We start from the raw sequence: 13,892 nt of genomic DNA, 5'->3' as shown, positions 1-13,892 counted from the left end.
TTAGAATCCATTGATCTCGAAACGTTGATGGCTTTTTATCAGCGAATCAATGGACGAGCGTAATTTAATCGACGAATCCAACCATCCTAGACACACGACAGTTTTAAATAAGTTTCACGTCAATCGATCCGCGCAACCTACGTGTAGATTTATTTATATTTTATCAAGAATATTTATATTTCATTTCCCATTAATTACATCGTTACGCGATGTCTCCCGTATACGCGTTGAAGCTTCGTTCGTGCAATTAAATCAAGATTGAACGTATTCTCTCAAGAGGTGCGAATTTGTAGAACTTCGAAGTTCGATAAATTCAATAGGAAAGAATAGGGCAGCTATTTATCCATTTTGCGGCATCGTCGTCACGTCCAGCGATGTTATCTTCTCCTGCTAAATAACCAAGCCAACGAAAAAATTCGCATCGAAAAAGATGCCAGTAAAATTCGTCACGTGAACAACATAATACGATGTCGCGTGACCACTTATCGATTCTCTTCGAAACGATTATCTGTTTGGAGCTGAGGGACCAGCACGTGGATGTCATCTTGCATGAATCGAACCTCATCGCGACGATTCACTTGGCCCGTTGCGATTCTAACTCTCTCGTAAGCCTATTAGCAGGCTAAGCAAACAGCCTGAGTAATCGGATTGGATCAAGAGTGCTCGCTTTCGCACGTTTTAGCCATTAGTCCGGTCCTCGTGCGTGATCGCCATCTCCATATGGAAAAAAGCGTCCTCGAGTTTGGTTGCCACGCGGTTCGATTATTTTCATAGCGGTCCATGATGGTTCATCATGGTGCGCAGTGGTTACAGCTGCGAGAGCTTCGTTATTGTTGCACGAACAGGCATCTATCGTCGAGAGTAAGGATCGTCGGAAGTACGTGACAATATTTGCTTGGTCGTGGAACGCGTTTCTGCAAACCGCGCATCAGATGCGATCAAATATCGCGTTCTGGATTTGCGAACGAATAAATGTTGTCGTAATATCACGGATGGAAGTTTCATCGTCGAGAAATAACAATTTTATTTCATTTCTCATCGAAAATAGAACGAATCACGTATAAATTTTTAGATTTGTTTTTAACTTCTCGTACCGTCGTATACGATAGATGCTGGTTCGTGCGTCTCGAATTTGAATATATTTCATAGGTCGAATCTATACAAGAAAATTCTGCTTATCCTATCCTTTGTATTATCCTCCTGTCGATTATAATTTGTCCACTTGCTTGGACAATTTTCTAGAAGATAGATAAGTTTGTCGTTCATAGAGCACGGGAGTTTTGAATTCCACGTGCATGAAATTAAAAGCCTTATAAGCCTTGGACAGAACGTCTTGGCTAAAGCAACGTGTAATATACATATAATATATTTCGATCGATAAAATCTGTATGAAAACGAAGAGCAGTTGATTTGATTTATGCGAACAGCGGATAAATACCCCAACAGTTCTACAAACTTCGATAAAATTCTATAGATTGAACGTTTAACGAATAATTCGAAGATGATTTTATTACGTCGATTACTAATAACGATTACGACAAATTCGTCCCTAACATTCGTGCATTGACGGCACAAGTTTATTTTCTCCCTACATTCCCATTCATTCGCCATATCCGTCACCATTCGCAACTTGAGGAACCATCGATCCCGAGGTGCGATATCACTTGGGGCTAACACTTTTTCCGTTCGATTGGTCGGATAAACGGCGACACTGTGAAAAGGTGGAATTAAAAAGCGGCCGTTCGCTTGGGAATCCTCGTGCTCCGCGTCGTACTCACAGTCGAGAACGAGTTATTTACGATATAGCAACGGGGATGACGGTCTGACGATCTCGTTGATACATGTTATCTGGTTCACATGGATTGTGTCACATCGAGTTAACGCGTTTCCGTATTTTTAATGCGAGATAAGATCATTGCGTTATCTCTATCGAGAAGCTAACGTCGTTTTTTCATTTGGTCTATCAACGACAAAAATTGAACGCGACGAATAACACCGCACTACCGAAGTACGAACGAAGGTGAACGATACGAGGCTGTTAAGCGATAAATGTTCCTAACGTTTCCTTCCTTTGCTTGATCTTGCGATACATCTTATCGATTGGTATTACCAATTCCAAAATTTATTAGATATCTACATAGCTCGTAATAGTAAGTAGCTAACCATCGTTTATGTCGTAATACCATTAGGTAGTCCGAAAAGTTTCTTCCGTTTTATATTATTTTATCGAGTAACGTACGATCCATTTTCTTCTATCAAAATAAAGATCACAACGTTCGACAGATTAGGTTTCATGTTTGTATAAAGACGCGTCGTTGTAAAAGAAAGACACTTTTCGGACAACCTAATATTTAACGAAGAGAACGGAAAATGTTTCTCTCCGACGATAGAACAGTGGCTGCTCAATTTCTTTGCTAAAAGCACAGATTGTGTTACAAGAGTAATACGTTTATATATAGAAACATCGGAATAGAGTTTCGTCAAAGTGCTTTCGTTGGTAAGCGATTCCGACGAAAATTAAGTTGAACGAAATGATTGAATTAAACAAGTAAGTGCCTCCATTTATTTGTGTGCGATATACGTCTGTTTCGTATCGTATCGATCGATTCATCGATAAAATAAGAATGCGCATATGTATCGCTTATCGAACATTTTTTTCACACGGTGGGTAAGCACACATAAACTCGGTGGGAACGTCTAACCAAGACACAATACCGTGCAGACATCTTATCGTTAGACTATGTTGCTGTTCTTCTACTTATTTCAAAAAATTCCATCTATTTTCATATTGATCTATCGTGGGAATTTGAATCTGGGAATTTCAAACTGTATTCGGCTACATAATTGTTTACTACATGCACGTAGCTCGAATAAGCTATTCGCCACGTTTTCTTGAAAAACGCTACTTGCAGAAAAAATTGTTTAAATAATCTACGGTGTATATAGTAGTCCTTTCGATAAAAAACGATCAAATCTCGAATAACTTCTCGAAGAAGTTCTTTTTTCCACTGTGGCAAAAATATGTACCTTCTTAGCGATAAAACATACTCTTTATCTTGCACGGAAAGGATAATTGTGTTAAGGCACCTTACTCTTTTAAAGACTAAGCGACGCTCGATTTGTATGAACAATTTTTGTTTACCTTTGCGACGGAGGAACCTAAAGCGGGCTGTAAAAGTAAAAGAAACGGAGGGATCGAAAATAGGGAAACGGAACGGAGAGAAGATTTTCTCAACCTATGTCGATCCTTGGTCCGTTGGCCGGTTCTTAGGGGTGTCGATTTAGGAGGGTAAATTCGCGGCTCCGTACTAGGGGAGAGTTCGTCGAGGGTTCTGATATAAAAGATTCGTTGGGAACCGAGGCGAAGATTCGATCACAGGCCATTGTACGACTTGGACTCTGTTCGCCGCCGTTGCCAGACACTGGCTGCCTTCTATTTTTCTCAAGGTCCACTGTTAAACGACTCATCAGGCAAACGAAGCAAAGTGCTCGACCTCTGGGAATATTCGCGGATCTTCGGAAACGCCATAATCGGTGCAGGGGATGCGCGATATTAAAAGTTTAACGTACGACGGTTGGAGAATGCATCTACGGTTAGATATGGAGAAAATTGTCCAACTTCTTCCTTAACCGATTTGATTCCTAGATCTTTTAAACGTTTGTCGAGCGTATCTTGGGAGGAATCGTGGACTGCTTATGCTTAGGAAAAAATAGGACCTCCTTTCCCCTTTCTCTGTCTCTTTCTCTCTATCCGTCGGAGTAAACAGAAGGAATAGAACAGTGCTTCAGTCCACGTACAATTGGCAATTGGGAAATATCGGTAGAACATTGGACGCGTGTATATAGTACAGAAAATTGGTGACAAAAATGGCTGTTGCTGAGATATATGCTAGAAATGTTTCGCAACTTGAATCTTGCTTTTCCTGCGACACATTTTCGAGCTTTTACTCGTGTTTTCTCTTTTCTTTTCTGTTTGCTCGTGCGATTGTGTTCAGTGTATTTTTTTTGGGTCTCTCTTGGTATGTCGTGGGGAAAATGGAAGAAATAGTCGAGAAGATAAAACGAATTTCTGTTTAGTTTTTATCTCGTTAATCGATCTTTGGTTGATTACAGAATATTAATTGCCCTTTTCTTGTATTATTACAGAAACGCGAGAGGTCACCGGGAAAAAGAATGGACCGACTTCGACGAAGTTTCCGCGATAGCTTTCGGCGGCGAAAAGATCCCCACGTGCCGGAATCGAGTAAACCTCATCAATGGCAGGCAGACGAAACGGCTGTCCGTTCAGCTACCTGCGCTTTCCACGTTAAGGTACTACGGTCGATAATTTATTATTATTACTCCAAGAACCGATCTTTTCATTTTAAATGGACATCTTCTATTCCAAAAAGCATTTTTAATATTAGACACAGCCGCTTATTTTATTTTACTAATGTTTTACTGGATCTACCGACCAGACTCCACATTTACTCCGTAAAACTTACGTACGTGTAACATGGATTACGAATTTGACCGTCCGAAAGAAATTTTTTTTTGCAGCATCGAATGCACGAAAACTCGTGAACGCGTATATAATCGAAAATCGGGCAGCCAACAGCCGTAAAATTGGCACGTATCCAGATAATCGATACTCGAATAACAAGTGTTCCATTATGCTTTCCCTCGATGACGTATAGTTTCATCCATTTCGATAGACCATCTCTACATTTTCGAAATGTTCGTTCGTTTGTCACTTAATATTTATATGATATTGTCACTTTTTCTATCGTATTAAAACGTCTTTGAATTTCGATATAAAAGTTGTGCGACTATAGTCTAGCTCTGATTTCTGTTATATTTTTGCAAATCACCCTTTATCCGTCAAACGCCATTCTCTTCGTACGTATCAATTGATCCAATCGATTTCAATCGTACAGTACCTGGGATGTGTGGAGGTGTTCGAGTCAAGGGGTATGCAAGTATGCGAGGAAGCTCTAAAAGTACTTAGGGTACGTAACACAAAATCTTTTAATAAAATTGCAATATCTTCTATATAAAGAAAGCACTTGGCTGGTTGAATTAGAAACGATTAAAACGATTCTTTGCATAATAAAATTCTTGCAGAACTCGAGGCGGCGACCGGTACGCGCAGTGCTACACGTATCAGGGGACGGTTTGCGGGTCGTTGAAGATGAGACAAAGGGACTGATCGTCGACCAGACGATAGAGAAAGTTTCCTTTTGTGCTCCGGATCGAAATCACGAGAAGGGATTCAGCTACATTTGTAGAGACGGCACGACCAGACGCTGGATGTGCCACGGGTTTCTGGCGTTGAAAGAGTCGGTACGTGTCGCTGACGCGTTTCGTAGGAAATTTCGTTAACTTTCTTTCTGGTTACGTCTTGTTACGTTAAATGCATGATTTTTCCAAATGTAAAACATTTTGAAATTGCAAGTTAACGCGTTATAAAATCGGGGAAAAATAGTTTCAACCATCTACCTGGTTTATTTGAAAATTATCTTGTAGGAAATTACAAAAGAAAGTAATATTATCGTACGAGTTTCGCCGATTACGAGTCAACGCTTATTATTCACCGTGTTCTTACAGGGAGAGCGTTTGAGTCATGCAGTGGGTTGCGCTTTTGCCGCGTGCCTGGAAAGAAAGCAACGGAGGGACAAGGAATGCGGCGTCACGATGACGTTCGATTCAAAAACTTCAACCTTCACGAGGAGTGGCAGTTTCAGGCAGCCATCCCTAACCGAACGATTGCAGGACTCGCGCGAGCGCGCCGTAGGTCAGTCACTCGTCTTCTTCGAATTTTCTTCGCAATTTTTAAAGAAAAAGTCACGCCTTGTTTCGATGTCGATGTCCGTACAAATACGTTAATTTCTTCGATTAACTCGATGTAATCGTACAATACCGAAAATTAAATGAAATCATGAACAATTTTCGCCTGAGAAAAATGTTATGGAAATAAGACGAGTATATTATAATAGATACGTATAATACGTTTCTAACGACCATTCATTCCATCGCAGATGTACCTCCCATAAAACAAGTCTACAACCCTTTCGCGATCGAGAGACCGCACGCTACTCCCTCGATGCTCGAACGACAAGGTTCCTTCCGCGGTTTTACTCAACTGAACCAAGCATCGCCATTCAAAAGACAGCTTAGTTTACGGATCAACGATCTTCCTAGTAATCTTGAGCGCACACGTAGCCACAGTCTGGAACCGACGGATTTGTCACGGATGCCATCTGCTATCTCTCACATTGTACCTTTGAAGCCACCAGGTAAGATTTTTAATGTAATTTCCAGTAAAGAAGCGTAGGACGATCTTGCCCGATAGAATCGTGTATTTTTGAATATATAACGAATATACACGATATATATATAGCACCATACATACGTAGATATACATTATATTCACGTGCAACGTGCGAGTACTGTAATATAGTATATTTGATAAGCTGACATTCAAAAAGAGGATTACGATGTATAAAAGACAGATTGGAGATCTCAAAGTATCGTGAAATGTTTACGAAATCCGCGGATTCGTCTCAAATTGAATAATAAATATGTCGAATAATATTTCCATAAAATATCTAATACAGATAAAGTCTTGTAATTATATGTTAACTACAAGATTATTTTAAGATATCGTAGGATCTTTGATTCAATCATAAAAATGTTCTATCAAGTCGTTTTCTTTCATGTGCTGCATATATATTAACATATTTAAGCCACTCTCAACATCGAATAATATACTTCTTCATTTTTGCAATAGAATTCGAAGGATATGACGAAGGTCATTATTCCCTAATTCTGTTAATTGTCCATATTGCCTGATCCTCCTTTGATGTTCTTGAATGGTGTTCGTTTTCTCCCTTGTGTTCAAATATACCAGTATACCTATAGGATATGTTATTCATAGTTCAACGAGTTGAACGAGTAGACGAAACGAGAAGCGAATTCAAACGTTCTTCGCGATAGCGACGATCCTGTAGTTTTCTAAGTGTCTCCGTTTTAAGAAGTACCTCCTTGCATTCAATTTTGTTTTCTGAAATCGTAGTTCGTTTTTACACACGATATAAAAATAGGATGACTCGGCATTTACACGTTTGTACTATTTTACGAAATAGATACAAAAAATATTAGATACTAAGCAATCGTAGATAGATTTTTTTTTTAAATAAATTGAATTTTTCTATTTTCACGATAATAGATCTGTTTTCTGCTTGTACTCGTACTTTCTTGAAAGAAAATTATTTTTGGTAAGTCACGATTCCGTTTATATGTTGCACAGCTCACGAAATTATCTCGTTACCTTCTTCTATAATTCTCCATTCGGTTCGCACGGTTCGTGAAATATTACAAATCCGTAATTGTCCGAACTATCCGTTTGTTAACATCTTGTATATCACTGTTGGACGCTTAACACGTGTTCACGTGTCTGCAGCATGCGTTCTGTAGTTTCAAGCACCAGTTCGAAGCACCAAATTATAGTATGTTAGCAATGTTTATTATTTAGAGTATTCGATGTATTGAAATTCCGTTCTTATTTTTACAGTTAGTCCAATACCTGAAATATCGCCTGCGGGCCAGGACAGCGTTTCAGCGATGTGTCAGCAACTTTCACAAGGGCTTTCGCTTCTCTCGAGCAGCGATGACTTTGGACCAATCCCTACGCAGAGCTGTACAAGCACTGTTGCTAAGCAGCTCTTCACTAGCACTACGATTAATAATACTCCATTAGGTATATTGCGAATTTGCCATGGAAAATATAATACAACTTTTCTTTATCGTGTTTAAGTAAATGCGACTTTAAGTAAAATAAAACTTGTAATTTTCTAGCGTTGATAAAACAATTCAATCGATTGTTTCTCTCTCTCTCTCTTTTTTTTATATTATTTTAAAAAATAACTCTGTATTTTATCACATCACGAAACGTTATATCGTCTTGCAGTGACGAGCAGTAACTCCTTAGACGAATTAAAGCTGCAAAACGGTCCGAGTCTGAACAACAACAACAACAACAACAATAACGACAAAAACGACGATCTCAGTAATCTGAACCATGTTGGACCCAGCTGGCAGGAAGCTCCATCGCCTGTTTTGGCTTCGAATCACAGGCTTACGCCCATCCTGAACAAAACCAATAATCTCAGTCCTATCCTTCCAAGAACCAACGCGCCCACGCCGATAATTATGAGCACTCCCGCACCCACCACCACCGTTGGTGTCTTTGGAACACCACCCTCGGCCAGTCCAGCTTTTAGTACGGCGTCTACGTCATCCTTAGCGAACGCGTCCACGCCAGCTGTGAATAGATCGTCGAATCCTGTGACTTCAGTGATGATTTCGAAGACGAACTCACCGACTACCAGCGTGGCGTCCGTATCTCCGGCTTTGTCTGGCAGTATTATTAACGATACTAGCCAGATTAACCAAACCTCAGTACCTAATACTATTTCCACATCAGCGGTGAGCAATTTTGAATTGTCAAGAGACACGGATTTTTACTTTGTGATAGATTATCGATTACCTTCTTTCTCTACGTTTCGAACAGTTTGCGTCGAGGAGAGAAATGCTGACGATGCGAATTAGATTCTTGAGTATATCGATAATTGTCGCTAGGTTACCGTAGGATCGTTATAGAATTTCCATTTAGAATTTCGAATCAGTAAATAACAGAATTTCACAACGTTCTTCTATCGTTGCAGGTCCAATCTGTTTCAACGACAGCCGCGTTGCCAAAACCAGAGCAATGGTTAGGCAGTATAACCAGCTCGGTGCCACCCTCAGTGCAATCTCCTTCTCAAGGGCAAACGAGTCCTCGACGAGCGCCACCGCTGCACGCGAGAGCCCTGTCGCTCGGTTCGGCCGCGATGGGACAGGCCACCAGGTCCGGTCCTTCGGATCCGTTTGACGCGGAATGGGCTGAGATCGCGGCGAGAAACCTGCGACAATCGAGCACGACGAACCCCTTCATAATGCCAAACGCGACTCAAGCGTTCCAGGTGCAATTGTAGCGCCAGGAGTTCATCAATAGCGTGGTCAAATACTTCCGCTCTAACACATAGTGACGACTCCACGTCCGTTCGCGCTTCGACCTCTCGCACGACCGGAAGTATTACACGTGAAACGCGTCAAACGTCGATGAAATCGCGAAGTTTTCTCGAACGAAGTTTCCGGTCGGGCGACACGGTCCGAGCATCGTGCGATGTAACGAGAAAGCTCGAGGAATGTAGGAGGAGCGGGGGACAGAGAATATACGTATCGATCTCGAAAAGATGTGTTTAGTAGCAATGACGATAAACAGCAAATCAGCACAAAACACGTACCCGTAAAAAAAAAAACGATGTTTTTTAGACATTAGTAGATTACGCACACATAGCCTCGATAACCTCGAATTTGGATACGAAAGAGAAGAGACAGGGAAAGGGGGTAAATTAAAATTGCGTCTTTTGGGACCACGCGTTCAATCGCGTTGGTGAAGTGAACGTGGATTTATTTAAATAAAAGATTCGGGTCGATCGATCGACCTGGATCGCACGATACTGTTTTTAGATGTCATCGCACCTTATTCGTGAAGGAAGCTAGATTATGTCGCTGGTATCGATAACTTAAATGTCTATCACGAAAGTACTTAATAAAACGAGGTGTACAATGATCTTGAGTAGTTTAGACTGAATACGGTTACCGTCGTTATGCATGATGAAGCGAAATTTCCACGCACCCAAGATTATGCTGCACCAATCTGATGTTTCGTCGAAAATAACAGTAAAAGAGAAAAAAGAAAAAAATAAAAAAACATATATAACGTAAAAGTTACGAGAAATATAACGTGAAAACACGATGCTAGTAGCTTACAGTTAGTCCGACCGCGGGTCCACGCGACGAACGTGACTCGACAGAAAAGTCATTTTTCTTTTCGAACGGTCGATGGCCGCGAATGAAAAATTCTGTCGAACTTACCCAGCTCGAAATATCAGGAATTGACACGTTATCTTAATTACGAGCAAGGAAAGTTTTAGATAGGAGAATAAGTAGAGATAAAGACAGAGAAGAGATGTATCGACGTATACCGCTCCTGGTGATCGATTCAGGGCCAGTCAGGATTTTCGGTGGATTTCATTTTTCGAATAACATCGATAGACACGAGCGTGCGTATTTATTAATTACTAAGATGTCATACTCGATTTGGCCGGGCTTTGAATATTTTTGAAGTCTGTGACGGATTTGGCCTCGGGACACGATGCAGCAGGCAATGAATCGATATATACATACATCGTCTACGTATTTGGTAATAATTTAGGCAGCCAAGGACAATTTTCGATTCGCGATATGGCGTTGCGGTCAAGTAAAAATAAAGTTTCTGTACGTGGCCCTACGTAATCCGATAACCAGGCGTTGTAAAACGACTGACGCGACTGAGTAGCAAAATGACGGACTGTGATATACACGGAGGTGTGGCCAGTACTTAAAGACGAGGATGGGGTCGAGCGGTTGTCGTAAATTTTGCTCGATGAATTGCGAATTTCCCGCCTGGAACGTAAGCGAGCGTTTACGAGCTTGGGTAGCGCAGAGTCTATCGTTCTCTAGCCGGCAGAATTAACTAGACGAGTCCTAAACACACGCATATACAACTTAGTGTACTTAAGAGAAAAGATTAGATGTTAAAAAATTTCTAGAGTCAGTACTTACGTTCCACGCTATCGTTGTCTAATATCGTACGTACGAGCGGGTCGAAGCATTCCAACGATCGTGTTAAAATTAAAAGCTTAATACAGACAAGCGTTGCAACATCGTTGTGATTTTGTGTAACTGTGACGCAAGAAAGGATCGTAAGTTTCACAAATATTCAAAAGAATGCTTAAAAGGAAATTTAGTCGATGATATTCTACGAAATCGCGTACTGTCGCTGCTACAGAATCACGACGACGATGCATAGTTTGTCCGCGTAAGTCACTACAGACATTGTTGCAAATATCCGCGGGTAAGTGAAAGTTCTGCCAGATACAAAGTTGCAACATCTTCTAGCACGTGGTATACGATAACGATAAACGTAAAACGTTTGCATAGAATGTCTGTAAGTGACGCCGTTAGATGACGATTCACGCAACTAGAACACGAAAGGTGCTTCCGCTTGAAACAAAATGAAAAGAAACCGCACAGAGAAAAATTAGAGTGACATAAAAGAACAAGAGCTAAAACATTCACGAAAGTCGTTTCACGAGCCAACACGAGAGCAACGATATACGGATATACGGAGTCGCGTTCCAACGTGAATTTATAATAAGTATATAATACTACGGATTGTTATATAGTTATGTCGGTTGTTGAACAATTACGGAGACACGTGAACGCTCTCCACATCCTATATAAAGATAAACACGGGGTTACTATCGCGTCTTGAAGCTTGTCTCCATTGCAGTTTACGTTCCAACTTTTCGTTCCTCCGAGTGTATTGATCCACGATGATTCAATCCCTTGCCATGTGCGCAATAAGGACTATAACTGTGTTCGTTGCTTCTAACGAAAGTTCTAGGGATACTAATTCCCGAGAATTAGTCTGACAAAAGCTTAAGTAGTAGCGTTTGGAGGGAAGATAAGGTAAGAGAATGGCAGATAACGAGATTCGTAAAATACATTCGAGTTGCAATTTACGAGGCTTGCTGCTTATAGAGCGAGATCTTTTACTCGTGTAAAACATGCGACGATAGTTACTTACTATTCGATGGAAATACGTACGTCGAAATATAATCGTGAGAATCCTAAATACCTGTGTATAAGACAAATACGACGAATTGTTCTTGAAATTTTTCTCGGTCGTAAAGATTCGACGGCACGATATTACAAAAACCATACACCAAACGTAACATCATGGCGAGGGATTTGCATCGAACAGGGGTAAAACGAGGTGGGCCAATAACTAGAATGATCTCTCGTGGTTGACGAGAAAGAGGGTACGTGTTCGATCGTCGTTTCGACGAATCGTGTGTGTGCATTGTACATAAATAGTAGTTATTTAAAAGAGAAGAGAGTGATAATAAGAGAAACGGAGAGGGCGAGGGAGAGGAAGTAAAATTGAACAGGCGAAGGGAGAAAAAGGAGAAACTGAGTGAGTGAAAGTATGTGTGTAGTAAGAATACGAGAAGAAAATGTTCACCGAGCCGGCGATGATCCTAACGCAAATAGAAACAACGTTCTTCGTTGCCGAAGTTTCGTTCAGTTATGATTGTAAGTTATCCTTGTAAATAGTTCGGTAGCGTTTCTCAGCACAAATCGCGTTGCTTCTACAGTTTAGGAATACTTTGTATTTAATGACGTCAAAATATGGTCTGTTCGGAACGAATTATACGCTAAAAACTATTTTTTCTTTTTTTTTTCTTTCTCTTTTTTTTCCGCTTATCATTCAACGTCGTAAGCTATCGACATTGTTATCGTTCTAACGGGTGTTTAATTTCGCCACGGTCTTCGAATTTAAAGATTAGCGCCGATTGAAATATAAAATAAAGACCCAAGCGGGGACGCAAAGACGTTAGATTTGAAATTTTAAGTTTCGTCAGTGGCTAAACGAAACGATGGCTGTTATTTTCGTTCGCTCGAGAGATCGACCGATTCTGAACAGACTGTACCGCGACACGATGAAACGGAACACGTAATCGACGCTCGTCATATAGGGAAATCCAGCCCGATATCGTTCTCGATCGTTTGACGAGGTCTCAGTTTGATCTTTTGAGCCACCTTCTGTCCGTCCGGTAAATCAAAAGCAACAAAAGTAAAAAACGAACGAGTATCGACGCAAAGGAGGAAGATAAAGAATAGAACGGAAGAATATGAAATATAATAGAAAGAAGAAAGGAGAGGAACGATTATCGAGTCGGCATAAGCGCGATCCGATCGCCAGGTACTTATCGCGAAACTCGTATAGAAGACACGCGTGGAAGAGAAAAGGAACGCTGATTGATCCATGTACTTAAATATTATACAAATACAACTTGTTCTTCTTTTGTTTTCATATTTCTTTTCGTCGTTTTTCATTTGGAGATGAACTTGGTAAACCGTCGTTCGGATTAGTCGAGTTACCCGAATCCGAATAATTCGACTAATCCGAACGAAGGTTCGATCGATGAACCGATGTCAAAGACATCGCGAATGTTCGTTTTCGTCGACGTAGCTGCGGATTTTTGAAGTTACTTCGAAGAACGAGCTACGGGGAATCGCTTATACAATATCGATTCGTAATATAATATCGTCGCCTTAAGTACTTATTATTTTCTCTTCTCCTCTGTTTTTTTATGTTTTCTTTTGCCCTCTATATCGACGTACGCTGATCGTTCGGACTCGTTCGGATTTTCGATCTTTCTTTCACTTTGAAACGAGTAAAAACGAAATAAATGAATTTATTATAACGTGGAAAGCAAGGACTGAAACGTCGTCAGGTTCCTGCGTGTCGTTCTCTCCGATCGAGACTAGCGAATTTGCGATTGGTTAAATCGTCGAATGCGAGGGCAGCGAAACACTGGGATAAGGAAAAAAGAAATAAAAAAGGAAATAATATACGAACAGGTGCACTGCGTGCCAAATTTGAGGAAAGTGGAATCGCGATGTCTGTAAATTCTTTCGACAGGGCATCGTACACGCTTCCGTGGTTGTGTTGTACATAGTGTCGCCGATCGATTCCTGGATCAATGTACGACTGCGTGTATATTTCGTGAAAGTATCCTTGTTCGTTTTACAATGTATCTGCCTCTGTAAAGATATGATTTATTATAATATCTGTTGTGATTACCAAACTGTCTTCTTTCGTCGTCTATTTCTATCCCTTTTCTTTTATCTTCATCTCTTTTCGAAACAAAAAACGGAAGAAATTGTTATTCGAGCACGTACGAATCTCTCGTTCT

The 13,892-nt window shown here is 40.6% G+C and overlaps 1 protein-coding gene across 3 annotated transcripts in view; it reads left to right on the top strand.

Moving 5' to 3' along the window:
- The window catches only part of LOC126920298 (protein numb), a 34,837-nt gene extending 21,053 nt beyond the window's left edge, over positions 1–13,784 (top strand). For 2 of the 3 annotated variants that reach the window (XM_050730422.1, XM_050730419.1), the window contains exons 2-10: positions 4,147–4,311; positions 4,917–4,988; positions 5,104–5,322; positions 5,587–5,773; positions 6,018–6,275; positions 6,770–6,790; positions 7,553–7,738; positions 7,949–8,466; positions 8,706–13,784. In XM_050730422.1, coding sequence (XP_050586379.1) covers positions 4,174–4,311; positions 4,917–4,988; positions 5,104–5,322; positions 5,587–5,773; positions 6,018–6,275; positions 6,770–6,790; positions 7,553–7,738; positions 7,949–8,466; positions 8,706–9,014 — 1,908 coding nt within the window. In that variant the 5' untranslated portion in view covers positions 4,147–4,173 and the 3' untranslated portion in view covers positions 9,015–13,784. The remainder of the gene's footprint in view (positions 1–4,146; positions 4,312–4,916; positions 4,989–5,103; positions 5,323–5,586; positions 5,774–6,017; positions 6,276–6,769; positions 6,791–7,552; positions 7,739–7,948; positions 8,467–8,705) is intronic. The other variant, XM_050730421.1, reaches the window with a different exon arrangement.
- Positions 13,785–13,892: the final 108 nt, after the last annotated feature.

Source organism: Bombus affinis, chromosome 9 (assembly GCF_024516045.1).
Source record: "Bombus affinis isolate iyBomAffi1 chromosome 9, iyBomAffi1.2, whole genome shotgun sequence".
NCBI lineage: Eukaryota > Metazoa > Arthropoda > Insecta > Hymenoptera > Apidae > Bombus > Bombus affinis.
This window is presented reverse-complemented; position numbering and strand designations above follow the sequence as displayed.